General features: G+C 47.4%; 1 protein-coding gene across 5 annotated transcripts in view; it reads right to left on the reverse strand.

The window, feature by feature from the left end:
• The window catches only part of IKZF5 (IKAROS family zinc finger 5), a 190,691-nt gene that overhangs the window by 22,511 nt on the left and 140,275 nt on the right, over nt 1-27,905 (reverse strand). For all 5 annotated transcript variants that reach the window (XM_069612020.1, XM_069612019.1, XM_069612017.1 and 2 more), the window contains 2 exons: nt 5,799-5,966; nt 4,750-4,932 (listed from right to left, as the gene is read on the reverse strand). In XM_069612020.1, coding sequence (XP_069468121.1) covers nt 4,750-4,932; nt 5,799-5,931 — 316 coding nt within the window. In that variant the 5' untranslated portion in view covers nt 5,932-5,966. The remainder of the gene's footprint in view (nt 1-4,749; nt 4,933-5,798; nt 5,967-27,905) is intronic.

The following is a 27,905-nucleotide window of genomic DNA, read 5'->3' on the forward strand; positions in this document are numbered from 1 at the left end:
ATATTATACAATCTTTTGAGGGGTTTTACCAAAACCTATACACCAAACAGGAGGAAATATCTAGAAGATCATCCTCTCCCTCGGCTCACAGAACTAGAGAGGGAGGTCCTAGAGGAAGACATAAGGGAGGAAGAGGTGGAGCAGGCCATCAAGCCATTAAAAGTAGGTAAGGCTCCGGGGGGGTGGGGGGTGGGGGTGGATATACAGCTGATTTCTTTAAACAATATCAAGCGGTTTTGATACAGCCGATGATTAAGCTGAACCCCAGAGACCATCCCATCAACATTTATACAAGCCTTGATCACGGTTATACCAAAGCCAGGCAAGGACCCAACAGACTGTGGATCTTATAGACCCATTTCACTTTTAAACGTGGACGCAAAAATATTTACCAGAATCCTGGCCACACGTCTGGAGAGGTACCTCCCCCGATTGATCCACCCAGAACAAGTGGGTTTTATACTCAATAGGCAGGGCGCTGATAGTATGCGCAAAACCTTACACATACGGAGCTCGAGGGAGGTTAGAAAGGAGGGCACCCTTCTTCTATCCCTGGATGTGGAGAAGGCATTCGACAGGGTGAGCTGGTCTTTTATGAAGGGGGTCATGTCGTCTCTGGGGATGGGGCCGAGATGGCGGGGGTGGCTCTCCGCCCTTTACTCCAATCCCTCAGCAAGGGTGGCGGTCAATGGTGGTGAACCAGCAATGTTCCCATTAGAGAGGGGTACCAGGCAGGGGTGTCCTCTATCTCCTCTCATTTATGCACTAGTGATGGAACCCTGGGCTATAGCGATTAGGGGGAATGAGAAGATTAAAGGCATCGGGATGGGGGACATGAACTGCAAGGTGAGTCTATTTGCAGACGATGTACTGCTCTACCTCTCTAGCCCTTCCCAGTCGGTTCCCGATCTCCTGAACAGCTTACAACAATATGGGGCCCTCACGGGCTCCAGGGTTAACCTGGGGAAGTCGGTTGCATTTGTGGCAGGGCAGCTCAATGAAGTGGATAGACAGTATGTTACGGACCTCCCGTTCTGCAGCCGGGAGGCGGGCTTTTGCCATTTGGGGTTCCAGATACCGCCTAATTTAGCGGACCTTTTAACAGCCAACTACCCACCCCTGTGGTCCGCAATCAAACGAGATATGGAAAGATAGGCAAAATCTGGTTTATCCTGGGTGGCTTGACTTAACTCAATTAAAATGGTGATCCTCCCCAAATTCCTTTACCTGTTCCCAAGGCTCCCGACCCAGATACCAAGGCCATTCCTCCTTGAGATCAGATGCGCCCTCCTGCGCTATCTCTCTGGGCGGGGAGGTCCCACAGAATTGCCCATGACGTACTCACAAGGCCCAAGGATGAGGGGGAGATTAACTTTCCAGACCTAGACACATACTACAAGGCAGCCCAAATGAGAATCTTGGTTGACCACTTCGCACAGGGCACAAACAAACAATGGGTAGCTTAGGATAACAAACTCTTTTCCCTGGTTACCCTCGATGAATGGCTGTGGGTCCCCAAGAGACGTATCCCAAGGAGTATCCTGAACCATCCGGTCCTGGGGGTACTGTGGTCCATATGGAAAGATGGGGGTTACTTTAGATGGCTCACAACATGGCCCTCGCCTCTGAGCTGCATCTGGGCTCCTCCACTGATGGATGGGATTGATGAACCATTAGCTTTTCAGAAATGGTATGAGGCGGGCCTGAGCAGAGCAGGACAGCTTTGGGTGGACGGTGCATTCATCTCCCTCGGAGACCTCAAGGACCTCCTGGGCCTGGGCAACCTCTCTCCATTCCGATCCTTGCAACTTAAAGGGGCCCTCACCGAAAATAGATGGGGAGACACCCTTAGGAGGGACTTAACAGACTTCAAAAACTCCTCATTACGCACAAATGTACCAAAGGGGTAATATCCAGGCTTTACGGCCTCCTGTTGCTGTCCACCCCGAGGGATTCCCCCCCCCCGGCCCAGGTGCAGTGGGGAATAGACCTAGATACACCCATTACTAATAAGAGATGGTCCAAGATGTGTAGACAGGGCAACCGCTCCACAGCATCGCCACCAGGCTCTGAAATTAATCCATAGATGGCATTACCCACTGCAGAGAATAGCCAGAATGAGGAAGGGCTATGACCCACATTGTTGGAAGTGCTGCACTGAGCGGGGCGACTATGTACACGTGGTGGAAATTTCGGGTGGCACAAACCTACTGGAATGAGGTCCTATCCTGGATAAAAGAGGTGGATGGTATTGCTAGAACCCTATCCCCATGGTTGGTCTTGTTCGGCATTGAGGTTGAGGGAGGCCCGAAAGTGACACATGACAACATGCTACAGGTCATGCTGGTGGCGGCCAGGTGTTGTTGGGCTCAGAGGTGGAAGGCTCCCCAACCACGCCATATATGACATGGAGTTCCTTACTCACTTGATTGACAAATCCAAGACCAATATTGAGGGTCTGTGGCTCCCTTTCTTCGACAAATATGGGAGGGCAAACTGAGCTTGAAGGAACATTTTAGAGCTACCACTTGAGTTGAAGACTGGCCTCACTGGATGCTGCCCTCAAGGATTGTGGCAGCCCAACGAGGAGGGCGATTTGGCCCTAGGGCCCCGGGCCCTTCGTTTCAAGCGTTTACATAAGAACTGCCCACTATTTGTAATACATTTCATTATACTGTGTTGGACCCTTGCAGTATCCGTTACTTTATGAACCATGACGGGGGAGATGGAGGGGGGATTGTACGGGGTAAAGGTTGTGTACGCATTCTGAATCCACTTTTGAGGATGTATGATTGTTTTATTAACGTCATAACCTAAATGTTTCAATAAAACTAAATTTTCAACAAAAAAAAACTTAGCCTTAACCTACAAGGCTCAGAATAACCTGGCACCAGCCTATCTGACCAGCCGGTTCTCACAACATGTTGCGCTTTGACCGCTGGGATCAACCTATGTCAACTCACACTCTATACCCAGATTCAAGTCACAATCTGCTGGGGGATCTAGCTTCCCTGTCCTTGCAGCTAAACTTTGGAACACCACCCCCAGCACATTCAGATCAGAACCCACGTTCCACTCCTTCAAAACCAAAACTAAACTTTGGCTTCACAAGCTTGATGAGCCTACCTCACTCCCATCATAGGCGCAACCTGTAGCTCACCAGCACTTCTGTCCTGGTCTAACCTTCATGTTCTCTTGATTCTCTCTCTCATTTGCAGCCTTTAATTTAGCTTCTAGCACCTGTTATACACTACTGGAGCAATTATGTGTAACCTGCTCCGCTATGACACTAGCTGTATCATTGTAAACTTTATTGTTTCTCCTTTGTTAGCCTGTTCCCTTATGCTTGCCTGTAACCACCTTCTTGTAACCACACGCCCAGACCCCTCAGGGCAAGGCTGCGCACTACAAATAAATAAATACAAATTGTGGTGAGTCAAAGTATGGGACATTCTGGTAGCAGAGAAAGTCACAGCGGCCGGAAAAGGGAGCCTACATAAATGTATAGATATCTGGTCCCCGAACTTGGAATATGACCGAAACTTCCCGGCGCAAACACAGAAGCCACAAACGGATAGGTTGTTTTTGCAAAACTACCAAGAACACATTTGCAACCCATTGGGGTGTACTAGGCTTGGCAGAGGAAGGGGTTAGGGATAAGCAGAGTTAGTAGGGAAAGGTTTGACGTAGATATGCCTCTATAATGTATGATTATAGACCATGTTCTATTGTCGGAATGTACTACTATACCTGCAACTGATTTAAATAAAGTTGTAATAAAAAAAAAGATGCAAACTTATTTAATCCATACAAGTTGCTTTATCTTGCACATTATGGAAAAGTCTTTCAAAGCACTAAAGTGGATATTTTGGAGCACAGGTCCATTTGCAAAGGAGTCCTACTAACCCAATACTATTGAATCGCTTTGTTACTTCAAATCCTCGACTTTGCCATCCCTGCCGCTTATCAGAGGCCACAGCTGGTGAGGCTCACACTTGCGTGCCCCATTCTACCAGGTTTTTCTTTCATAGGAATCGATCCTTGGCAGGTTTCACAGTGGATCTGAGTTCGAGGAGATGACGAGCCTTGCTGGACATTCCAGACATACTGCAGATGGAAACCCCATAGAGAGCGCCTTTAAGCATGGAGAAGTGTCACTTAAAAGCGAATGACTAGATGTCTGACGGCACCAGGCTCAATGGATCACCGAAAACATACATCATCTTGAACAGGGTACCAAACCCTTACTTTGTAGATTGTATTCATATCTCCAGAGTGTCCTCTGGTGCAACTCCTATGCCAGTGTCCAGGAGCTGGTGAGTTCTTGGGCCGAGCGCAATGGCACAGAAAGACATTTCAAGAGAACGCTCAGACAAGAAACATTGAGAAGTTCTGTTTAAGATCACAGAAGCAATCCTGGAGTTGAGGGCCACCTAAACTATGTTTTTTTCTAAACCCCTGAGGATGATTACAGGTCCAACACTGACAGGAAGAATTATGCCTTGTATGCAAATGGATAGAGATATAACAGATTCACACTGTAAAAACACGGTTCTCACAAAGATCACCATGGCACAAGAGTACTTTTGTAGACCGAAAAAAAGACAAACGCAGAAAAGCACAGCGATGAACAGACACGTGTGCAGAACGAAACAGGCAGCCTGACCACATGTACAGGTAACACTCATAAAAAGCAGTCTGCAATCACAACCGCAGCAGCACCAGGAAAGAGAAGAGTCACTCTCGCACCTGTGTGGATTCGGATATGTTCGATCAGACGGGCAGTCCCTTTGCTGGCGTAGGTGCAGTAGCGACATTTTAGCTTCCCATCAAATGTCCTCTCGAACCCGTCCACTAACACTCCAGAGTGCTCATCGAGGGAGACTTCAACAGACGGGTGATCCAGGCCATTGTGATCACTGTCTGTGCCAGCTGTCAGTAGAGCAACATAACCAAGGTTAGCGGCGGAGGACGAAGACCACCCAAATAACATCCCAAAGACTGGCAAGCAAGGCATGCTAATTCCATCCTAACTCAAGGGAAAAACCGTGCCCCCTCCCACCTGTATATACATGGAAAAAGTTGCCAAGTCTGTCTTAATACTATAGAAATGCACATTTCGGAAGCCTGTTTCACAGATAATCCTGGCTCGGTCCACTGTAACACTACAGGGAAGAACAATCTCTGCACACTGCATAAACACTGAAAAGGTTGCCAAGACCGAGTGTCCTAACTCAAGCAGGACGCAACCAGTTTACAGCAGCATTGAATGCTGCCCATCTACAGCTAAGCAAGGTCATCCCAAAAAACACTGCATGCGCTGAGGTTTGTCGAATAACAGACGTTTCCCCAAATATAGATAGTAACCTATCATTAAAGAAAAGTTGCCCAATTAGCCCCTGCAAGCAGCGTTGGTCAGTTTGCATATCACAACAAAGTGAATGTTGGTTTACCGCAGCAGGTGGAGGTTCAAGAGGGGGGAAGAGCCTACTATTGTAGAAGACAGTTCCCAAACACCAAACATCACCCAGACCACCCATCTGCGTTTCCTGTGACACAGCCCCTTCTACTGCAATACAGGTTACCCAAGCAGAGCCAGGTGTAATACTGCATCTACCTAAACCCCAAACCAGGGGCTGTAGGTGATGTAGCAAGAAACAACCCCAGCCCTGTTGGATTCCATAATGGGACTGGAACTCTGCCCTCCATAAGACTGGAACTTTGCCCCCGTGCACAACTATGGACAGCTACACCAGAGCCAACCACCCAACTCCAGAACGTAATTTCTGCGGACTTACCTCCCTGCAACGGCTCTGCCTCCTTCTCGCCACTGACTGCGCCAGAGATCATATTCACGTGGTGTGTTTGTTGAGTCAGGTATTCCTGAAAGTCCTTCACGAAGTCCAGGGACTCCGGCTTCTTCTCACCCATAGTCAGCCCAGGAGGCGGCCGGCAACACCAGCTGCCTGGAAAGGAATTAAATCTGTAAACGACATACCATTTGTGGTACAGTGGAGAATGGCAGTTATTGTACAAGGCTGTCATTCCATAGTGTGCTGGGTGTTAAACATTCCAATAGTACCACCTTAAGATGAAATAACTATACTACTATAATTTTACAACTAAATTAGTTAGTATACGTATGTTTTCCAAATAGACTGATGTAAAGTACGGGTGACACATTTCTGTTTTTTTTGTCGGTCAGGGAAAAGAATATCTCTGCAAAGAACAGTAGTAACAATACAGAATTAGGTTTGGCATAATTGCACTTGTGTATGGATACAAGACCTACCTCGGACTCCTTTGCAGGAAGCCACCTCAAGCCCTTTTAAACCCATTCTGGAGAAATGTGATGTTTTTGTGATTATTTTATTGGAATTTCCTTTTATCACTTGCCCTTCCCAGAGGGTCTCTGAGTGCCTCACAAAGGTCGAAGTTTCAAGAGGTGGGTTGAAGGATGAAAAGGTGGGAGGTGAAAAAGAAGTTGCAAAAATGTTTTCAGGATAGAAGAACAAGTTACTTTCCCGTGGTAACATTCTTTCGACTGGATGTTCCTTTCACGTATTCCTCATCTTTGATATATCCAAGTATGCTTGCAGCTTGCTTCAGAAAATGTTTTCTTAGAGTAGAGCGTCGTCGAGTTATGGCCCTCGACGACCTCCGTACTATCCTCGGCCGTCACATCGACGCTGGTATATGAAGCAGGCATCATCTTTCTTTTCCCTGCACCAGCTGCAAAACCTGTTCTAACGGCAGTGATATAGGGATTGATTTGCTGGTCTTCTAGCCGAAAGCAACAGCTCCATCACATCTTCCGGAAGGTCCCAATCTTTGTATCTCACCCTCTCAGAAACCAGGTGTGAAATTTCAGAGTACTGATCTGGGTGAAGAAGACCCCCGTAAAGAAGTGGACTCTCCCAGTCTACCAAAAACGCGTCCCCTAGACCTCCTCTTTGAGGAAATTCCCCGGAGTGAAACTGTTCGCACTTCAGATTGATACTGGTCAGGAACAGATCCACTTAAGGAAGGTATGGTATCAAACAGTAAGACAGACACAAGTGATGACAGTTCAAGGGTATTTATTGAAATTCAATTGGGTTTGAAAAACGCCCATCTAATCCTAAATCTAAAGATGTGAGCAAGCTACAACCATCAAATAATAACGCAGTCCTAGTTGAGTCTGTCAAAATAAAAGGACCTATACTAATAAACCTATTGCCAATCCTGCCAATCCTTACTTTTAAATACAAATAGTGTGGGAAACAATGTTATGTAAAACAAATGTGTTCAAGAAATGATATGTCAGGATATTCAAGCTGTTGGCTTACCTTCCCCACGTTTTCAGCGGGAGACAAGGCTGCACACTCGAGCTTAGCACACTCTGGCTTCTCTAGCATGAAGATGCAGTTCAAAACCTCAACAGGGCCTGATACGACACAACAAACATTAAAGTTCCTTTCTTCTTAGGATTTCACATATCAACTTCTCGGGTGATATACTGTTCACCCCGGGTCCCCCTCTGGCTCAGACCCAATTTAACACAAAACCTTCAATTGGTCTCTTTCTGCTGGGCTCGGACCAAATGTATCTTCTTTTCCAAACGTTCTCTACTTCAGCAAAATCGAAGACTTTCAACAGTGCACAGGATTTTGCTTGACCCATCGCAGGACCACTTTGATTCGCAAATACTCATTCTCTTCTTGATATAACCTTTTTCTCACTTTTGCTTCTGCCATTTCACAGCTGGACACCTTACAGAGACCTTCGATTGAGCACCCATGCCGTGCCGGACCATTCTGTCAAAGGTATTGTATTTTGCATTTAAAGTTCAATCCCTCATCAGCAGTTCAACTTTACTTGAGTCTCTTATCACATGCGTTTTAACAATGTTTGTTCCAGCGCTTGCTATACAATGCGGCTTCCAAACTTGGCTTCAACACAGACTGTTCTTGTATCGGCATCCCTAACTCGCCAGCTGTGTTGATTTCACTGAAGCTACTTTGTTAGACAAGTAAAGGACGGTACCACGGCAGCTGCCGATTCTCCCTGCCTTGATTATTGATGCAGGAGAGCCCTGGGTATCTGCGCCACACCTTCAGCCTGGTTTCCTGGTCTTACGCTTTCTATTCTTGGGGTTTCTGGAAAGTAACGGTTCCTTGTCCTTCTGTTTTGCTGTCTTTCTTCTCTCGTTCAGCTGCCGTCTCCTCGTTTCTTCGTGTGCTTTGGCTAGCTCAGAGTGTGCTCTCATGCTCCTCCTCTTTTATCCATGTGTGGAAGCTTACTGGAAGTCAGGTGTGTGATGGTAATTGCCTGACCTCGTCTGACCATTGTATTGGTACACGTCAGGTTTCTGCTAGGGTGTTCGTCTGTTTTCTATCATAGCGGGCTGTCCGTGTGAAAGTGTTCATGTTGAAAAGCGGTGGGGGTTAAAGTTCCTAAATATTCTACCTGGTAGGATGGGGTAAAGGTGTTACAGGGAAGGGGATACCGGTGTCTCACTCTCACTCCCTGAAGACCCCCCACCCAGTTTGTCCTCCCGTACTGGTCCACCCCCAGGAACTGGATCCAAAAGTGATGGCCGTGTCCTGGTCACCCGGATGGCAGATCCCCAGGGACCAGTGGGTGAGACACTTTCTGGTTTCTCACATTCCCCAAAGGGATAAGATCTCCAGAAGGACATCCTGAGCTAACTCCCACTTGTGGGAGGATGTGCTCTGCCTGCTCAGATCGTCCACTGCTATGTTTTCTTCTCCTGCTAGATGAACTGCCCGAAGAGAGATTCCTTCTCTTAGTGCCCAGAGCCACAAGGTCTCTCTGCTCAGGGGCAGAGATCCCACACACCTTCTCTTGTTGTGGTAGTGCATGGCCTCTGTATTGTCTGTCATTATCCGGAATCTTTTCTGCCATATTGAGGGTAGGAAGGCCATCAGCGCTAGTCTGATTGCACTCAGCTCCTAAAGGTTGATATGGAATGTGAGAAACATGGGGGTCTTCTCACTTCTATTCCCTTTGGATGCTCTATGCTGGTGGCCAGGGAAAGGCCATTACTTTTAGATCCTGCCCCTGGGGATGGACAAGCGAGGGAGGACCACCTGGGTGGAGGGTCTTTGGGGAATTGGAAGAGAGATGTCCATGGGTGAGATGCAGTATTCTCCATCCTCCTTTCAGAAAGAAACCTCTATCCCAGAAATGGTCATGGGATATTGTTCATCGTATTCCCTGATTTCTGAAAAGGGTAAAAGACATTATAAAACCAGACATGTTAAGCAGAGGAAGAGAAAGAGTAGGGATAAGATACTTTGTAACAAATCATGGTACCCCCTTATCCTCATGATAGCCAATCTAACATCCCCCCGCCTTTATGGGCCATTATAAAAGTGTTCCACTTCATCCCGCCATTAGAATACATTCAAGTACTGAGACGAAGAAGAAGCAACCGAGAGTAGTATGGATTACATCCTCTCACCATTCTGGTACTGGGACGAAGAAGATGCATGAACGTCAGGCATGTACTATTAATGAGAGTCAGGCAACAGTAATTGATGGAACACACCTGCAGTCCATTATTGGACCACAGGTGTATAAAAGGTGGAACTATGAAGCTGCAAGGGAAGCGTTGGAGGAGGAGAGCAGTGGAAGAAGGAGTCGGGCGGGAGCAGGAGAAGCCAAGACATCAGAGTGCCTGCTGATTCTCTGGGGAGCCTGCTGGAGGAATAGTGCAGGTCATAGAAGCCCCTTGAGACAAGGCGAACAGCCAGAGCTGTTAGACCATGTCAACGAGGCTCAGCACGATCGCCGGAGAGTGCTGCGAGAAGCACCCGGCAAGTAGGCTTTCCAGCAGAAGGGAAGAAGCCATGTGGAGGAGCGGCAATGCCCGGGGACACTTTACTACCTGCGGAGCTCCGGAAACCTGTGAATACAGTAGCCAGCGTGTAATCAAATGAACTAACTCCTATTGAATACCGAACTGCATGAAAACAGTGAAAGTAACACGTTACTCCTACTGAATAGCATACTGTAGGAAAACAGTGAAAGTAACGTGTTACTCCTATTGAATAGCATACTGTAGGAAAACAGTGAAAGTAACACGTTACTCCTATTGAATATCGAACTGCATGAAAACAGTGAAAGCAACACAAGTTACCCCTACTGAATACCGAGCTGTATGAAAACAGTGAAAGTAGTTACTCCAATTGAATATTGAACTGCATGAAACAAGTGAAAGTAACCCAGGTTACCCCTACTGAATATCGACTGAATGGAAAATGCAAGGTGGCACTTAATTAAGCAACTTTAACCCTTATTGAATGCCAAAGTGAAAGAAACAAGCAAAGGTTTACTCTATTAAGGGAAGGTCACATGTACCAGTAAAAGCAACCTCTCTGGCAAACTGAACCACTTGTCTGAATGCAAGAAACCTTGAATAAAGCAGAATCCAGGTTATGAAACAACATATGTGGTAACGTGGTGCAGCTGTGGCTTAAACCATTGAACTCTGAAAGAAACCTCGAAGTTCCTGGTTGGGTGACCGTGTGATCTGAAACTGTGCCAAGACCAGGGAAGTAATATATGGTGAATCAGGAACTATTGAAAGCAAATGCTAGGTTCCTGGCCGCATGACCGGTAAGGTGTGGACCGTGTGGTCCCAAACTGCGCCAAGAACAGGGAACCCATAGAAGCTAACAAGGGAGTTGCTTTGGTGAAAGACTGAAAACAACAGATGGTGAACATCAGACTTGGGGGGAGAGGGAGCCCTGAGTAGTAAAGTCTTGTGCTACAGATAAAGCTTCAAGATACTTTGAGTGTTGCATTTGAACATTGAACTTGGGGAAGGAAATCCTAAGTATTGGTGCCTTGGAACTGCGTTACCCTGGAACTGTGTTGAACCTGGGGGCGGGCACCCTGATCCTTGCAAAAGTGTGGAACTGTATTTCTCTACAGTCTACATAAAGGTAAATGGAGCATTGAGCTGAATATATTGACATTGGGGAAAAAGAAGCTGAAGAGTAAGCCAGAGCTGGCAGAGCTGGAAAACAGCTCAGAACTTTACTTTTGGAACACTGTTTAGGGTTGACATCCCTACATATTGTTTTTTATTCGTTTTGAGGGCAAGCATAGGTTTTGGACACAGACAGACTTTTCAGTGGAACATTCTGACAGACTTTCCTTAGTTTCTTTAGGTAGGGAAATCCCACCTTAGCTTAGGGCAAGATAGGCCTTACTCCATCCTGACATTTTCTTAATACATAATTAGTGTTAAACTTTTAATATGTTGTCTGTGACTCCTTCCATGAAGCCAACCTCACAGGAGTCTTGACTCCAATTGATCCCAGTGTCCGCTGACTGAAAGATCCTTCATGTGAGCTCCCCCATCCTGTGTGGGAGGCGTCTTTCACATCTCTCATTATATTTTCTTGGCAGGCCCACCACCAGAGATCCTGGCAGACCTTTGTCTGGACCTGGAGAAGGTCTGTCATTCTGCTGGTGACTTGAGGCCACTCGGATCTGAGAGCCCACTAAAGGGATCTCATTATCAGACAGACATCTGGCACCATAAAAATACAGGATGCCATGAGGTCGAGTCACCTTAGGAAATCGAAGGCCGGGAGATGTTGGGCACTTTGAAATTTGAAATTTCTGGACCATCTGCGAGAGATGTTGAGACCTCAATGAATCCAGGACTGCTCCAATAAATTGAAGATTCTGTGAAGTGCGACTGAGATGACTCTGTTCCGGAGAACAAGTCCTGATCAACTAGTCGTCCATGTAAAGATAGATGTGAATCCCCTCCCTCCTTAGACTTGCTGCCACCACTGCCATAAACCTGGTGAAGACCCTCTGGGCAGAGGTGAGCCTGGATGGCAGAACTCAAAACTGATAGTGAGAACTGCCAACTGCAAACCTCAGGTACCTTCTGTGCTTGTGATGGATTGGCACATGAAAGTAAGTATCCTGAAGGTCTAATGACACCAACCAATCCTGCAGTTGAAGGGCCTGAAGGATCTGCGAAAGAGTTACCATTCTGAACCTATACTTCCTGAGGAACTTGTTCAAGCGTCTCAAGTCCAAGCTGGGTTGTACTCCTCTGTCCTTCATGGGGATTATGAAATAGGGAGATTACAAACCCTAGTTTCTCTCTGCTGCAGCTACCAGATCTATTGCACCTTTCTCCAACAGGATAAGAATTTCCAGTTGAAGGAGCAGATCTTGATCCAAGAAGAATCGGTCTCTTGGGGGACAATCCGGGGGCTTCTTTATGAATGGGAGGCAGTAACTATAGGCCACTGTTTGTAGCACTCATGCATCCGAAGTTATGCCTCACCAACTCTGGAGATGTTGTGACAGCCTGCCTCCTACCACAGACTTGTGGCTGAGGTAGGCAAAAGAGATTGTGCTGACCCAACCGCAGAGGAGGGCAATTCAGAGAGTGTTGCGGCAGGAGTTCTACCCCCTCTACTTCTGAATCCATGTGGTGTCCTTCTCTGGTCTCTTTGAAAGTACTGTCCTCTCCCTCTTGAAATGGAAGACTAAATCGAAAAGGATGTCACCTCCACTCTTGTGTCGAAGGTTGTCTTATTGAAGCCCCCAGAGATTTAGCCGCTGCTCTCGAAGCCTGCAGTTTCTCTAAGCTGCTATCAGCTGTTTCACCGAACAATTGAGTCAAATCAAAGGGCCTGTCCAGCAAACGTGCCTGGACATGTGTCGCGAAACCTGATTTCATCAGCCATGCCAGACGTCTTTGAACTGTACTAGCAGCCATTGCCCTGATTACAGAATCAACTGGGTATAGGCTTGATTGTAATGGTTGCCTCACAGCATCCTTACCATCTTGGATTCAATTTAAAAATCCATCCCTCTTCCCCCTCTGGTATATGATCAGCTACCGGGGCAGCCACTCCCCAAAGGGTATTCATATACTTTGCAAAAGCACTGGTGACAATAGCAGATTAAAGTGACATACTATCCGCACTGAACATTCTTTTCCCCATGGCATCAATCTTTGTATCATCCTTGTCAGCTGGGGTAGAAGAGAAGATCGGAAAGAGGGGTAGGAGGAGATAGAGGGGATAGGGAGAGGAAGACGGTTCCAATGGTAAGGAGCAAGAAGTTGGGAGGAACGGAAGCGGGATGGGGCGCAGGGTGATGGAAAAGGAGCAAGTAGGAAAGGATTGGCAGAGAGGAGGGGGCGAGAAGGGGTGTAGAAAGTGAGGAGAGAGGAAAGGTAGGGTGGAGCAAGACCATAGAGGGATTTGAAAACGAGACAGAGGAAATTAAATCTAATCAGAAGTCTAAGATGGGAGCAAGCGTCAACCATCAAACGGAAAATAAGGCAGTCCCTGTGGCGTTGTGTCAAAATAAAAGGGCCTATGCTAAGAAAACCCCATTGCCCATTCCTTACAACTAATTATACCAAGAGTGTGGGATAAGGGTTCAATAAAGAAAGAAGGGTTCACGAATAAGGAGTCAGGATGTGATTTCCAGAGGTCTCCCTTGCCCACATTTTCAGCACGGGACGAGGTGGGACCATGGAGCACAGCACACTCTCGAGCTTCCCCAGCACGAGACGGTTCCACTCGCAGCTATCCGGACCGTTGATGGCCAAGTCTCTTTTCTCTTGGAAAGTCTCTTGCCTTCGAGGGTCTGACGTATTTAAATAACAAAACAAAAGTTCCTTCAACAAAAGGTTTTACATAGGGTGAGGATTCTTTACCCCTGGGTCCCTCTCTTCCGGGCGCTGACCAGTGTTCCTCGTGGTGTTGGGTGATAGCTTTTCACTTCTGGATCTCCCTCTTCCACACTTGGATCCCAAAACAGTTCCTTTCCTGCCCTGGGGGTCTGATAGGTTTACATAACTACCAAACACAACGTTCTGTTCTACGAATTTCTCGGGTGAAGGCTTCACCCTTGGGTCCCCCTCTTCCGGGCGCAGACCCCCCTTTGCTTTCAGCCTCCCTCCACCGGGTTCACTGTGGCTTTTCCAGCACTCATCAATCTTAATGTCTTTATAAACAGTTCACCATGGACACCCCTCTTCCAGGTTCACGATTGTCAACACGCTGTTTCTTGGGACTTGAGACTTTGCCCCTCTTCGTCAGCATCCCTCTTCTGGGTTCACGGTTTCCAACTTCACATTCACATTTGCTTTCAATGTTTGCGGGATTCACTTCCCTTGCTTTCTCACGTTGCGGGATTCACTTCCCTTCTTCACAATCATCAGTCAAAGACTTTCGACGGTACAGAGGATTTTACAAGACCCCTGTATGACCACTTTGACCTCTCTCTGCCTCTTCCCAAGCCTTTTGGTTATAGAAGTCTCTACCTTTGGGTAATCAGCCAGAGTTTTCTGCATGAGCACCCACGTGGTGCCGGACACCTCTGTTGCAGGCTTTTCTCCCACTTTCTCAATAGTTCCTTTGTTTGCTCAAAGTTCAATTAGCTGCTTGTTACCTTCGTTCAACACAGTTTGGTTTCTTTATCGGCTTTCCCCTCAACTCGCCGGCTGTGATGAATTGCTTTGCTTTCTTGTCTGTAGAGTCAAGGCCAGTACCATTGGGCCATGCGTCTCTCCCCGGCATGGCTGTCAGTGGAGGAGCTCCACCGCTGACATCTGCTGCAACACATGCTGGCTATTTTTCGCGGTCTTACGAATCCTTCTTTTGAGGCTTCACAGGTCTCTGTCGAGAAGGGCCAGGTCACTTCTCCCTTTGGTATCCTCTCGACTTGCCCTATCTTTCGCCTTCTCTTGAACTGCCATGCTGCGTTAGCGCTCACGTTGTGTGATCTGCCTTGCTCGTACTGTGCTCTCTTGCTCCACCTTTTATCTCTGTGGGGAAAGTAAAGGGCTGTCAGGTGTGTGTGATTCTGATTAATTGCCTGACTCTGCCTGACTCTTGTGTCGGGACATGCCAGGTAAACCGCTTTATGAGTCAGTCGTCTTTCGTGAGGCAAAAAGAAGTTCGGGTAAGAAAGGGGGGGTTAGAGTGTCAGGTTGTTCTATGTGGTAGGATGGGGAAACAGTGCTATATGGAATTGCAACCCTCATATTAGAGAGGTTTTCAAATGGGTAGAAGGGCTTGTGAGGCAAACAGGAATAGCTATGATCGTGAAATAGACAAGAGGGATTGTGGGAACGGTAGTGTTTTGCCTGAGCAGGTGGGGAGTGCAGGAAATAATCAGAGAGACAGGAAAGAAAATAACTGGTAGTATTTGGATAGTACACAGGGAAACGGGGATTCTGAGAAGGATCATTTTTGGCTGCAAGCGGGTTGGAGATCTTAGGGGATTTGCTCTGGGTGGAGGGGTTCTTTGATCTGGGTAGCAGAGTTTTAATGAGAGGAGGTGAGGTAGAGGTGTTGTATCCTACAAAAAAGTTTCATAGATTTCATTCTCCTCTTCTTATGCCTCGGTACAATACTGCGTCTCCCTTGGGTTATTCCCGAGTACAACCTCCGGTTCCCCCATCGGTGAGCCTTTCTCACTCTTTCACCCCTAGAGTAGGAATCTGAGCGGAACTGCCTTCATTGGCCACCTGAAGGGAATAGTTTCTTACCTGTAACTCCATTTCTCCAGCATTGGTATCTTTCATGGATTCACATGCTTTGAATATTCCCCGTCGTCAGGCTGGGAATCCCCGGTACATTATATAGACCCTTTCCCGTAGGAAAACTTTTTCGACGCTTATGCGTCCTATCCACCTCGTTTTGTATCATGCGTGCCCGTACCGTCAGGACGTCATGATATAAATACAGGCCCCGCCCCCGCGCTCCCTCAGATTTCGGCCCCCAAAGTAGTGGGGGAACCGGTTTGCATGATCAGGGGAGGCAGGTGGGCGCATGTGAATCCATGAAAGATACCAATGCTGGAGAAATGGAGTTACAGGTAAGAAACTATTCCCTTCTCCAGCATTGGATCTTTCATGGATTCACATGCTTTGAATAGATTACATAGCAGTACCACCCCCAAGAGGAGGCGTGCATGCAAACCCATATACTTTCTTCGCAAAGGCCGTTCCCTATGATCATGTATACATCAGTAATAGTTAACATAGGAAAAACGAACCACATACAGTCATAAATTCCACAGGATGCAACCCCGCAGCCAGGGCTTACCTTATTGGAATAGGTGTCGAAGCACCGCCTGTCCCATCCGGGTGTCTTCGGCATGTTGCTGCGACAGGCAGTAATGGCGGGTAAAGGTGTGTGTAGCCGCCCAGGTAGCCGCCATGCAGATGTCCCCTAGAGGGAATCCGGCCCACAGTGCCGTCGACGATGCCGCTGCTCTAGTTGAATGAGCTCTTGGCCGTCGTAGAAGAGGCTTTCCTGCCCTGGAATGGCAGTACGAAATGGTAGATGACACCCATCTTGATAGTCCTTGCTTTGAAATGGCTTTTCCTCTAGCACCCAAACCATAGGCCACGAACAGCTGTCTCGTTTCTCTGAACGGTTGCGTACGATGAAGATAAAACTTGAGAGCCCTTTTTACATCTAATGTGTGTAGCATGCGCTCCGCTCCCGAGCATGGCTCCGGAAAAAACGTAGGTAACACAATAGAGGAGTGTTTATGGAACACCGAAGGAGCCTTTGGTATGAACTGTGGGTTAGTGGCTAAGACTACCTTGGTCTTGAAAAATCGTAAGTATGGTGGGTCTACCATTAGAGCCTGAACTTCTGAAATACGTCGGGCTGAAGTGATGGCCACCAGGAAGGCCAATTTCCAAGACAGAAACTTTAGAGACGATGATGACATTGGCTCAAAAGGAGGCTTCATAAGAGACGTTAAGACCAGATTGAGGCTCCACTCCGGTGGAAATTTCTTCTCTGGAGGGAAACTCCGAAAGAGGCCTTTAAGGAAGTGCTTAATCAGGCGGTCGCTGAACAATGGTGCCGAGTGCCGTCGACGAGTAAACCTGGAAATGGCTGCTAGGTGTACCTTTATTGACGACACCGACAGGCCCTTTTGAGCTAAGAACAGCAAGTATGGAAGGAGCTGTTCCGGCTTAATCGATTGCGGGGCCAAACCTGGTTGATCCTCACACCATTGACAGAAACTTTTCCATTTGTATGCGTATGAGGCGTTTGTGGAAGGTGCTCTTGCCGCTTGCAGGATACGCCGACAGTCCTCCGGAATCGTTAGCCGACCAAATTCGGCGAAGTCAGGAGCCAGGCCGTCAACTGGAGGCTGTCCGGGTCGTGATGCCAAACGACACCCTCCTGTCGAGACAGAAGGTCGGGGGTCTTCTGGAATCTCATTGGTTCTGCCGCCGCTAAGTGTAGTAGGTCTGAAAACCACACCTGTCTGGCCCAGTATGGGGCCACCAGAATTACCCGACATGGGTACCTGAGGATCCATTGCAACGTCCTCCGGACAAGGGGAAATGGAGGGAATGCGTACAGGAATTTGTTCGTCCATGGGAATGAGAACGCATCCCCCAGTGAGCCCTGCTGAGGCCATCTGCTTGCGTACTGATGGCATTTTTTGTTGTTCTTCGTTGCAAACAGGTCTATGGAAGGGTGTCCCCATTCCTTGAATACTTGTTGAAGTTGTTGGTCGTTCAGCACCCATTCGTGAACTTCGTTCATTTCTCTGCTGAGGGCATCGGCTTCCACGTTTCTCACTCCTGGTAGGTGGAACGCTAAGATTTGCATGTTGTGTTGCAGGGCCCAATGCCAGATTTTCTGTGCCTCCGTCGATAGGGACCTGGAACGTGTCCCTCCTTGTTTCCTCAAGTAGAACATCGTAGTGGTGTTGTCCGTCATGACACGCACCACCGAGTCCTTCAGTTGAGGAAGAAAAGACTTCAGAGCCCATCGCACTGCTCTCAGTTCCAGCAGGTTGATATGCAGGGAGGACTCCTGCAAAGACCACTGGCCTTGTACCTGTAACGTATCCAGATGAGCTCCCCATCCGCTCAGCGATGCATCCGTCACCACCGTCTTTTGGAACTCTGGTTCCAGTAGAGGCATTCCTTTCGTTAGATGAGTAGACACTTTCCACCAGCCGAGTGCTTGAACTAGTTGTTCGTCGACGACCAGTCTGTCGGACCAGCGACCTCTGCTCTGCGCCCAACGGTCCGCTAGAAATTCCTGGCAAGGCCTCATAAACAGACGGCAGTTGTTTATCAACGGAATGCAGGACGACATGGTCCCTAGCAGGGACATGTACTTGCGCACTGAGACCTTGGAACCGTCTCTCCATTCCGACGCCTTGTTTAGAAGTTTCTGAATTCTTTCGCTGGATGGTTTCACCAGGCTTGTGTGTGTATGAAACTCCGCTCCTAGAAAGACCAAGGTCCTCGAAGGCTCTACGGAGGACTTGTTGAAGTTTATTGCGAAGCCCAGTTCCTGTAAAATGGACATTGTGGCTCGTAGACTGTCTCGTGTTTGTTCCTTGGATGAACCTCTGACCAGCCAGTCGTCTAGATATGGATAGACATGATGACCATCCTTCCTTAAATGGGCCGCTATAGGGGCCAAGCACTTGGTGAACGTCCTGGGGGAGGACTTGAGCCCGAACGGGAGGACCTTGAACTGAAAATGCTTTCTCCCGACGACGAATCTTAAATATCTCCTGTGTCGTGGGCGTATTGGGATGTGAAAATAAGCATCTTGAAGGTCTAGTGATGATAGATAATCCATTGGTTGCACCGACCTGATAACCTCTTGGAGCTTTAGCATTTTGAATTTGAGGCTCTTTAGCCACTTGTTGAGTACCCTCAGGTCGAGAATGGGCCTCCATTTGCTGTTTGGCTTTTTGACAACAAAGAACCTGGAATAAACTCCTTGTCCTTCCTGTGCCACAGGAACTCTTTCTACCGCCCCCTTTCGCAACATAAGCGCCGCCTCTTGTCGTAGGATTCGGAGGTGGGGCTGTGTCGAGAATAAAGGGGGAAGACGCGGAGGCTTGTCTTTGAATTGCAGCGCATGACCCATGCGAATCGTGTCTAGGACCCATCGATCTGTGGTGATGCATTTCCATCGGTCGAAGTGATGAGAGACTCGACCCCCCAGGACGTTCCGAAGGCCGTCATTGGTTGCTGGTTTGCTTGTTCTTCGTCGACGACGGACCTGAGCCTCGCCGCCTGGAGGTTTGATAGTCCCTGCTTCTACGTGCCGACTGGGACGCTCGTCTAAACCCTTGTGAAGAGTACGAGGGCCTGTTAAATCCACGGTCCCTCGAGGCTCCAAAGCGGGAGTTTCCAGAAGCACCCCTGAAGGGGCGAAAAGAGTGAAAATTTCTACCCGTTTGAAGGGCGCCGAGGGACCTAGCAGTATCCGTGTCTTCTTTCATCCCTTTCAGCGCTTCATCAACCTTTTCGCCAAACAGGTGTTCCCCTTCGCATGGCATGTCCAGGACTTTGTACTGTACTTCAGGACGGAAAGTAGTACATTTGAGCCACGCTTGTCGACGAAGCACTACTCCATGGTTGATTTGTTTAAAACCAGACTCTGCTAGGTCAACTGCGATATTAATAGCGTGGTTCGAGGCCTCTTCGCCATCCCGCACCAGTAACATAGCTGCTTTCCGGTGTTCGTCTGGCAGGTGTTCTAGGATAGGGGCTAGTTTGTGCCACATTTCCCTATCATATCGTGACACGATCGCTAAGGAATTGGCTGCTCTTACTGTCGTCGCTCCGACCGAGAGCACCTTTTTTCCAAAGGCGTCCTGCCTTCTAGCCTCGCTTTCAGGTGGCGTTGAACATTTTTGCTGGACCCTGGCCTTCCTAGCCGCTGCCGCCGACACCACCGAGTCAGACAGAGGCTGTGATGTTAGACATTTCGGAGTGGACTCTGGAGCTTTAAACTTTTTCTCGATCCGTCCCTTTATGGCTGGCTCCGAGAACGGATGGCGCATCGTCTTGAGACCTTCTTGCCACACGTGGTCAAGGATTGGGATGGCAAATACCGATTTTCTCCTTTGACCCATATGGTCAAAAAGGAAACAGTCTTTCTTCTGCTCCTCAGGAATCAAGCCGAATTCGGAACAAGCTTTCCCCATCATTGCATGAAAGGCTCCCACATCATCAGGGGGAGATGGCTGTGTCTGGCTCCTCGTAGACTCCAACTCTACATCCGAATTCCATGTTGGGTCCCTCGACGGTGACAAGGAGATGTCTGACCCGGAGTCATCCAGTATAGAGTCGGACTCCGACAACTCACCCTCCTCCTGAGCTCGAGGACGATCTTTTACCGCCTGGGGAGCCGATGGGTGTTTCGTCGTCGAGCGAGCCGTACAAGTTTGCTCGTCGACGGAAGGTACAGACAAAAGTGACGATGACGTCCCAGGTTGAGGGAACTGCGTATCCAGCCGCTGCAGGAGCTTCTGGAGAGTATTAAGCACATCCAGAGACAAAACCGTCTGGGGGGTCAGTAACGTGGATGATATAGGTACCATACCCCCGCTCGCACTCGTCGTCGTCGTCGACGTGGAAGGCCGTAAGCCTAAATCCGATGGCTGCAGAACCATGTCACCTTCCCCTTCCGCCAAGCAGGCCGTGTCTGGCTGCAGTAAGACCTCAGGGGGGATCGGGTCATAGACCTCAGGCAGCCAGGCCATAGACTGAGTCTCCGTCGACGAAGGAATCCCAACCGCTGCTGCTTGAGCGGTAATAGGCATCGTCAATGACACCGAGGTCGACGAGCCGGTCGTCGTCGTCGAGCCCTTAGACTTCGTCGTCGATTTCGATGCCGACTTCCCGGCTGAAGCTTCTCGACTCATGGAAGACCTGGGACGGTCCCCTGAGGAGGATTTTGACAGCGCTAGCCTCTCCGTCTTAGATGATGAGGAGGAGGAGGGCTTTTTATGTGATGAGGAGGATCCAGCATGTTTCCCCTTATGCTTGTCCTCAGCGCCAATTTCTGCTGGCCGTACCTTCTTCGATGGAGGCTCCGACTTGCTCCTGGAGGCCGTGGAGCCAACTTCCGAAGCCGGGTAGGCACCCGCTCCGTCATTAAGCCAGTCAACCAGCCTTCTTTTACGGTCCTTAAGGGTTTTTTGGGAGAAACCCTGGCATATCTCACATGTATCCGCCGTGTGGTGCGGGTGGAGACAGTAGATACAGTCCATGTGGCTGTCTCCTTCATAAACCTTTTTTAGGCCACAGGTTGCACACAGGCGAAACAACGCCTTTCCAGACATAATTCTCCAGAATTTGAACTTCGCCGAAGCGAAACAGACAAAACAACCTAGTTTTCACTAGTAGTAAAACACGAGGATCCCACTACTTTGAAAGACGGTTGAAATCTGAGGGAGCGCGGGGGCGGGGCCTCTATTTATATCATGACGTCCTGACGGTACGGGCACGCATGATACAAAACGAGGTGGATAGGACGCATAAGCGTCGAAAAAGTTTTCCTACGGGAAAGGGTCTATATAATGTACCGGGGATTCCCAGCCTGACGACGGGGAATATTCAAAGCATGTGAATCCATGAAAGATCCAATGCTGGAGAATATGGGTTTCTCGAGGTTCGTTATGCGAGATACCCTCAGGTATTTCACAGGTGTGAAAAGGTAACAATGCTTCCCTTTCCGGTTCATTGTCCAGTATATCCGTAAGGTCATCTTTTCAAATATCAAAGCTGGTTTAGACCAACCAAGATATTCTGACACCTTACTGACCACTGACCTGTAAGATGGATCTGAGTAGCCAACCACCTCTGGATTTCCAAAATCCGTCACAGGTGAAGTCGCCCAACGGCTAGTCTCTTTCAGGGTTTCAACAAGATTTCTCATTTTTGATTCTTCCGAAATAAGCATTGGGAGTCCCACATTCAAGGGAGCTTTAGACCCAATTGATTTAAAGAAATACGGTCTAGGCAATGTTTTATATGACCTCATAGTCAGTCGAGGTCTTTGTAGGCTTCGAGGGCACTGAAGGCACCAATGGCGTTTAGGGTTTCGACGTCTTCGAAGAAGCAGATGATGAATGCTTCGATGGCTTTGACTTAAGAAAATGCTTCGACGGTTCGGATGAATAGCTCGACGGCTTAGACACAGCTGTCGCAGACCCTGAACCTTTGGCCTTCAAGGAGGAAAACAGTGATTTTACCTTGTGCGTCGAGGAAGGCTCCTTCGATTTGTGTCAAGGAAACTCTCTTTCTGGGCTCTTAGGCGCACGGGAAGGAGACACATCATATTCCCTGCTGGTCTTTTGAGACGCGGACGGGATCGAACACTTGTATACCCAGCATCCGAAGAGAGCTTCCTCGTCGCAGTGACGACCATAAGCCCACTGACCACCAGACATGGGCCGCAGACCCTAACCGGTGCAAACCTAGCATCCAAGGGGAGCTTCCTCATCGCAGTGGCGGCCATAAACCCACTGACCACCAGAGATGGGTCGCAGACCCTAACCAGTACAAACCTAGCATCCAAGGAGAGCTTCCTCATCACAGTGGCAACCATAAGCCCACTGACCACTAGAGAAGGGTCAGAGACTCCAACTATTGGAAGCCAAGCATTGAGGAGAGCCCCCTCGTGGCAGTGGCAGTAATAAAACCACTAACCACCAGAGAAGGGTCTGGGACCCCAACAAAAGGGAACTGAGCAAGCAATGAGAACATATTTGCCGTAGTGGCGACACGAAGGCCATCGACAAACAAGGAAATATTGGCAGTTTGCCAACATAAAAACAACATGGCAAAGTGTACATCAAGCTGAAGATTGTGAGAGAGAACTTTTTAGACACCAGGAAAAGGGAGGCTGTCACCTGAAAAAGGGGCCAAAACTCTTGGAACACACTCTAAAGACGCTAGGGGAAGGGAGGCATTCCACCTGGCTTCATTGCGAAGTGTCCCAAGCAATATCAGGATAAAGAGTCATTCTCCTCGTCCTGAAGTGGGAGTTGTGCAAAAGAAGCCAGGGGAAGGGAGTCATCCCCTTGGTTCTATTGGAAACTTTATAGATCTACACCAGGAGAAGGGAGCCATTCTCCTGGGCGTAGGATTGCATCAAGGTTGTGTGAAACCCGCAAGCAGGGGAAGGGAGGCATTGCCCTTGGCATTTTTGTTGCAAGAGAACCTTCTTTTGAAAACTATCCCAGCATCAGGAGAAGGGATTTTCTGTTTAGACTATCCCTTAGTTGTAGTATGAGGGATAGACGTAGGTCGTGACAAAGGAAGGTGGAGTTTTGTTTTGACTGACATTCTGAATATTTTTGGAGGTAGGGAAACCCCTCTTAGAAGATGGGGATAGTGAGGGCCTTTTTTTAAATGCACAAATATAAGTCTATAACCACCACCATGCCACCTTTGTGTCAGCTTCCTTCTTCCGCACCCGTACAGCCGTCAGCTAGCATCTTCCAGTCAGTGCACCACGGTGCACAGCAAACAATCAATCAAAGCTGGTGACAGCAGGCAGAGAAGCTCTTAGGTTCCAGTGGGGAATCAGATTTCGAGCAGTGCACACACTGATACTGCCCGCTACAAAAAGGTATTTGGTTGTATACCTTTATTTAAAAAATAAAAACAGAACTCCTTTTATTTTTATGAAGCCTCACATGAGCAGTGCCAAACAGGGACCTTGACACGCCTTAGCCCTCTACCCCAGGGTTATCAGGTAGGAAGGGGGTGGTGGTGTGTGTGTGTTTTTTCTTCAGAGTGGGTTGTTCCAGGTCCTCGTGATCATTCAGGGCAGGCACTCCTCCACAGACACACATCAAAGTAGACTGGTTGCTGCCTCCTCGCACCCAGACACCATCCTTAGAGTACCCTATAACGGAACCTTGGTGTCGTCACTCCCAGTGGTTACTTCTATAAAACATTCCATTCCACTTTTCTTTTGGCTCTTTTCATCCATTGTCTCCCTCACCCCACACTGTACTGAGCCCATCTGAACCAGCACAAGTCAAGAGACTTGGCAAGCCCTACAGACCGTGGGGCGCAGACATTGGGGCCTTCTAACACATATTACGTTTATGTGTGGAGAGGGATAATGAAACACCCAACTGCACTGGGTTACTCGTGCAGTTTTAACTACAGACACTAGTGGTGTGAGGAGGGTAAAGGTACGGTGCTGAGCAAACATCTTTAAGCACATACAATTTATGTAAAGCAACAGGTTTACCAACTAGTTGATAAACGTTCACAAATGACAATAGTCAATGCGAACACCTATGTGACTTAGGTTTGTGTACCATATTTTACTTAAATATTGTTCGAACACTTCAATTTTTTCATCATACCCTTTTTCTCCTGAGACCTCTTTGTGACTTATTCACAGCATTTCTTTAGTCTCAGATTTTGGTTGACCACTGTGGTTGAAGTTTAAAATTTGCCATTTAAATTATGAATATATATATATATATATATATATATATATATATATATATATATATATATATATATATATATATATATATATCTCCCAAGGGCTGTACGATCAGAAAATATTTTGTACAGAAAAGTGTATTGAGTTTTTTATTTCTGAATAAAGGTGTAAATAGAGAGCTTTTCTCCCCCCCCCCCCCCATTTGTTCTGGTGTAGTCATTAGTCAAGTGTAATAAAATGAAGAGCAGCCATGAGGCCCGTTGCTTAGCTACCCCCTGCCCAGCAGGACGCCTGCGACCGGCACTGATCTGCTTTGGTTCGGGGTTGCACTTGCTGGATAACACTTAAGTGTCTCTAGCAGCCTGGCCAGTTCTTAGCATGAAAATGTGTATTAACAAAGCAAAAACGAATTGCAACCAAACATTGTCAGTGTTGTTTTTGTTAGACGAACATGCACAATTAAAACAAGTCATCTTGATATTCAATGAAACCAGCTGTTCAGTATTGTTGAATTCAGATTGGGGTGCAAAGGATGGCACTTGCCAGTGGGCATGCCCTTCCATTTGTAAGTGAAGGCAGTGATTTGATGCAAGTCTGAAGATACTAATCAGAATGTGTCTTGCATGACAGATGAGTGCGATTGCAGTGCTCATACCAGTGGCTTTGTGAGTCTCTGACATTCCATTTCAACTTTGCAAATTCCCCTATGCCATTGCTCTACCTCAATGAAAGAGCATAGCAACATACAACGTATGTGACTTTTTCTAAACCGTTCATTCAGATTTGGAGAGGATTGCTAGCTGTCCCTTTGCCCCAATTTGCACAATGCACCTCCCTGCCCTTTACCTTTAAAACTTGCGAATTTCATGCTGATTACAAGGAAAAGGAAGGGCTCAGGGTATGGCATGGAATCACACTGCAAATAAAGCTATTAGCGTGTACCTTAATAGGCTTGGTAGGCTCTGCAAAACATGTAAGGCACAGAGAGTAGATGTGAACGGTAACACCATCAATTGGTGAATGCAGCCTGCGCGTGTTGGTTTTTTGTCTCATCCCAAAGGGCAGTGTTGGATATCTTTGTTTATATGCAGATCCCAGCGCCATGATCAATAGGGTGTCAAAGCCCTGTGCAGGGAGGCTCGAACGGAAAGGGCCTGTGCTATTAAGACGCTAAAAAAAAGGGTTAAAGAAAGGAAAGCATAATCCATACATCTAAACCCTAAGAATGGCAGGTTTTGCAACCCCATACAGTGCTGTAAAGGCGCAGAAGGAGGAGACTGACATGCAGGTGGCATGATGACTTTTATTCAGTACTAGCTGATATACCCGGCGGTGCCCGGGATTTTATTTTCTTATAGGTACTATTTCTTAGAAATACCTTAAGGAAGATTTACACTTTTTGGAAAGGGTCCATAAGAAAGGTGAAAAGAAATATTCAGTACATTTTTCGATTATTTCTCATTTTAAAAATGTTTTCTCATAAAGACTACACAACACAATGTATTGTTCTTCTTAAAAACTCTTTCTGAAAGGTATAACTGTACATGAGAACCACATGAAGATTTCTGAGCAGCAGCAGGATGGGTGAAGTGATGCCGACGGTGCCAACAACCATGGGCATAAAGTTCAATATTACTAAAGTACATGTTCATTGTAAGGTTTGTTTATAAAGAACATTTGTCGTTTCCCTCCCCGGTGAACACTGTCGCTTCAATTACGTTGGGCAGCAATTTTTTAAGATCAAGGTCAAGATTGTGAAGCAGCATGATGGGTGACTGAACTTTCAATCACAGTTGATTTGGTGGTATTCCTGGGAGTAGGGATTGGGGGGGAGGGGGTCGAGTGAATTGAGGAATTCTGTTGGATAGTTAACGGCTTTGTCGCGATCCACCACGATATTGATGGAGTTGTACTCAGTAACTGTGCCCAGAAGCATATGCCGAATCTGATCCTAGTACCTGGACCTCAAGTTTTGTTCCTCCTGTCGGACCGGTCCTTCTACGACAACATAGATGTTTCGCCGATTTCAGGCAACCATTTCATGTGTGAAGGTGCTGAAATCCGAATGTAAGCATTTGGGCGTCCAAATGCCATGTAGCCAGTAACGTCTTGAGGGTCCCAACTGCTAACTATGCAAAATGTGGTGCAGATTGGTGAAACGGTGTGGAATTGTATAACGAACAAAGCTTTGCCACAAATCCCCCCACAAACACATTTTCACTTTTATGTATAAAGATAAAAATAAAGAGGAAGCCTATTTTTCTGTTTATCTATAAGGGGTTTTCAACTAAAGTGCTAATGGGTCGGTCAGGATGTCCTTAAAGAGTCCACCATCCTGTGTCACAATATCCTCATCTCTTTCCCTTACACATATAACTGAACTTAAGATTGTGTCAATGTTCTTGGTCCAGGAGAATGACTCCCTCTTCATGGACTGGATGGCACCGTTCAGGTCGCAAGTCCTTCACCAGGGGGAATGACTCCCTTCCCTGGCTTTGATACTTCACAAACAAAGGATTGTTCAAGGCATACATTCGTTTTAAAAAATTGATTAGCACAGTTTGATAATTAAAATGTTCTTGATTAACAAAAACAAGCCCATTTGATTAGCAATGCTGTACCAATAGGTGTAATGTCACCAGAAGTTATTTGTACACAAGACATAAAAGGAGCATCAATACAGCAAGTTTGTGTACCACTGAAGAAAAACAGTGAGATGAATTAGGGCTTGCAACTTCTCTACAATTCCACTAGACCTACAGTTTGAGTAACTTAGTTTAGCTATCCGCCCTAAGAGAAATGCACTCGACCCATGGCAGTGGTTGATCAAAAATTGAAACGCGCTTTCAGTAAAATGGTGCATGTCATTACAAACCCCCTTCGTTCAGCACACTGCTGCCACCCCCAAGGCTAGCCATGCACAGTGAAACTTGTATTTGAAATGTACTGCAAACAAAGTAAATGTTAACTAATAAACATTCCCTGCAAATGGTACTCACCCTTCATTACATTTACTCCACTATGCGAGTGTGCCATGCGAGTTAGCTGCATCAATAGACACAGATCGATATAAGAAATACTCTGAAAACAGTGTGGCCAGCTCTCCCACAGGTGCCAATATGTCATGCAATCATAATCATAGAGCAATGTGCGAGCATTGGAGGATCAGAGTGTACATTATTGCAGTAGATCTGTAGATGTACAGACTGGATGGAACTATTGATCACTACTTTGCAGAAACATCTAGTTAGCTTTGTGTATTCATTATGTAAGAGGGAAAAAGTAAAAGACTAAACCAAGTGGATCGCAGAGCAGGAAGAGAACTCTGCAAACTAGTTGGAAAATTCTAGTTTACAGCCATCTCACTTTCTGGGCAGCTGGTATAAAGCAGCACAGTATTAAGATAGAGGGGGTAATTCATAGAATTTCGCGCACAAGTGGCACATGCGGCTGGCGCACAGTGTGCGCGTGCGAATGTCTGCGCCAGCCGCGTGCGCTAAAATCGATTTCTGCGCACAGCTTATTCATGGATTTTAGCCTCCAAAACCAGCCGTGACGCAGAGTGGCGCAGCGACCCTGCAGCAGCGCCAGTTACGCCGCCAAGAACGCCCTCGCGCAAGGAAAAGCCATCAAAATCCC

The sequence above is a fragment of the Ambystoma mexicanum genome, chromosome 8, assembly GCF_040938575.1.
Source record: "Ambystoma mexicanum isolate Mex_15411 chromosome 8, UKY_AmexF1_1, whole genome shotgun sequence".
Lineage (NCBI taxonomy): Eukaryota > Metazoa > Chordata > Amphibia > Caudata > Ambystomatidae > Ambystoma > Ambystoma mexicanum.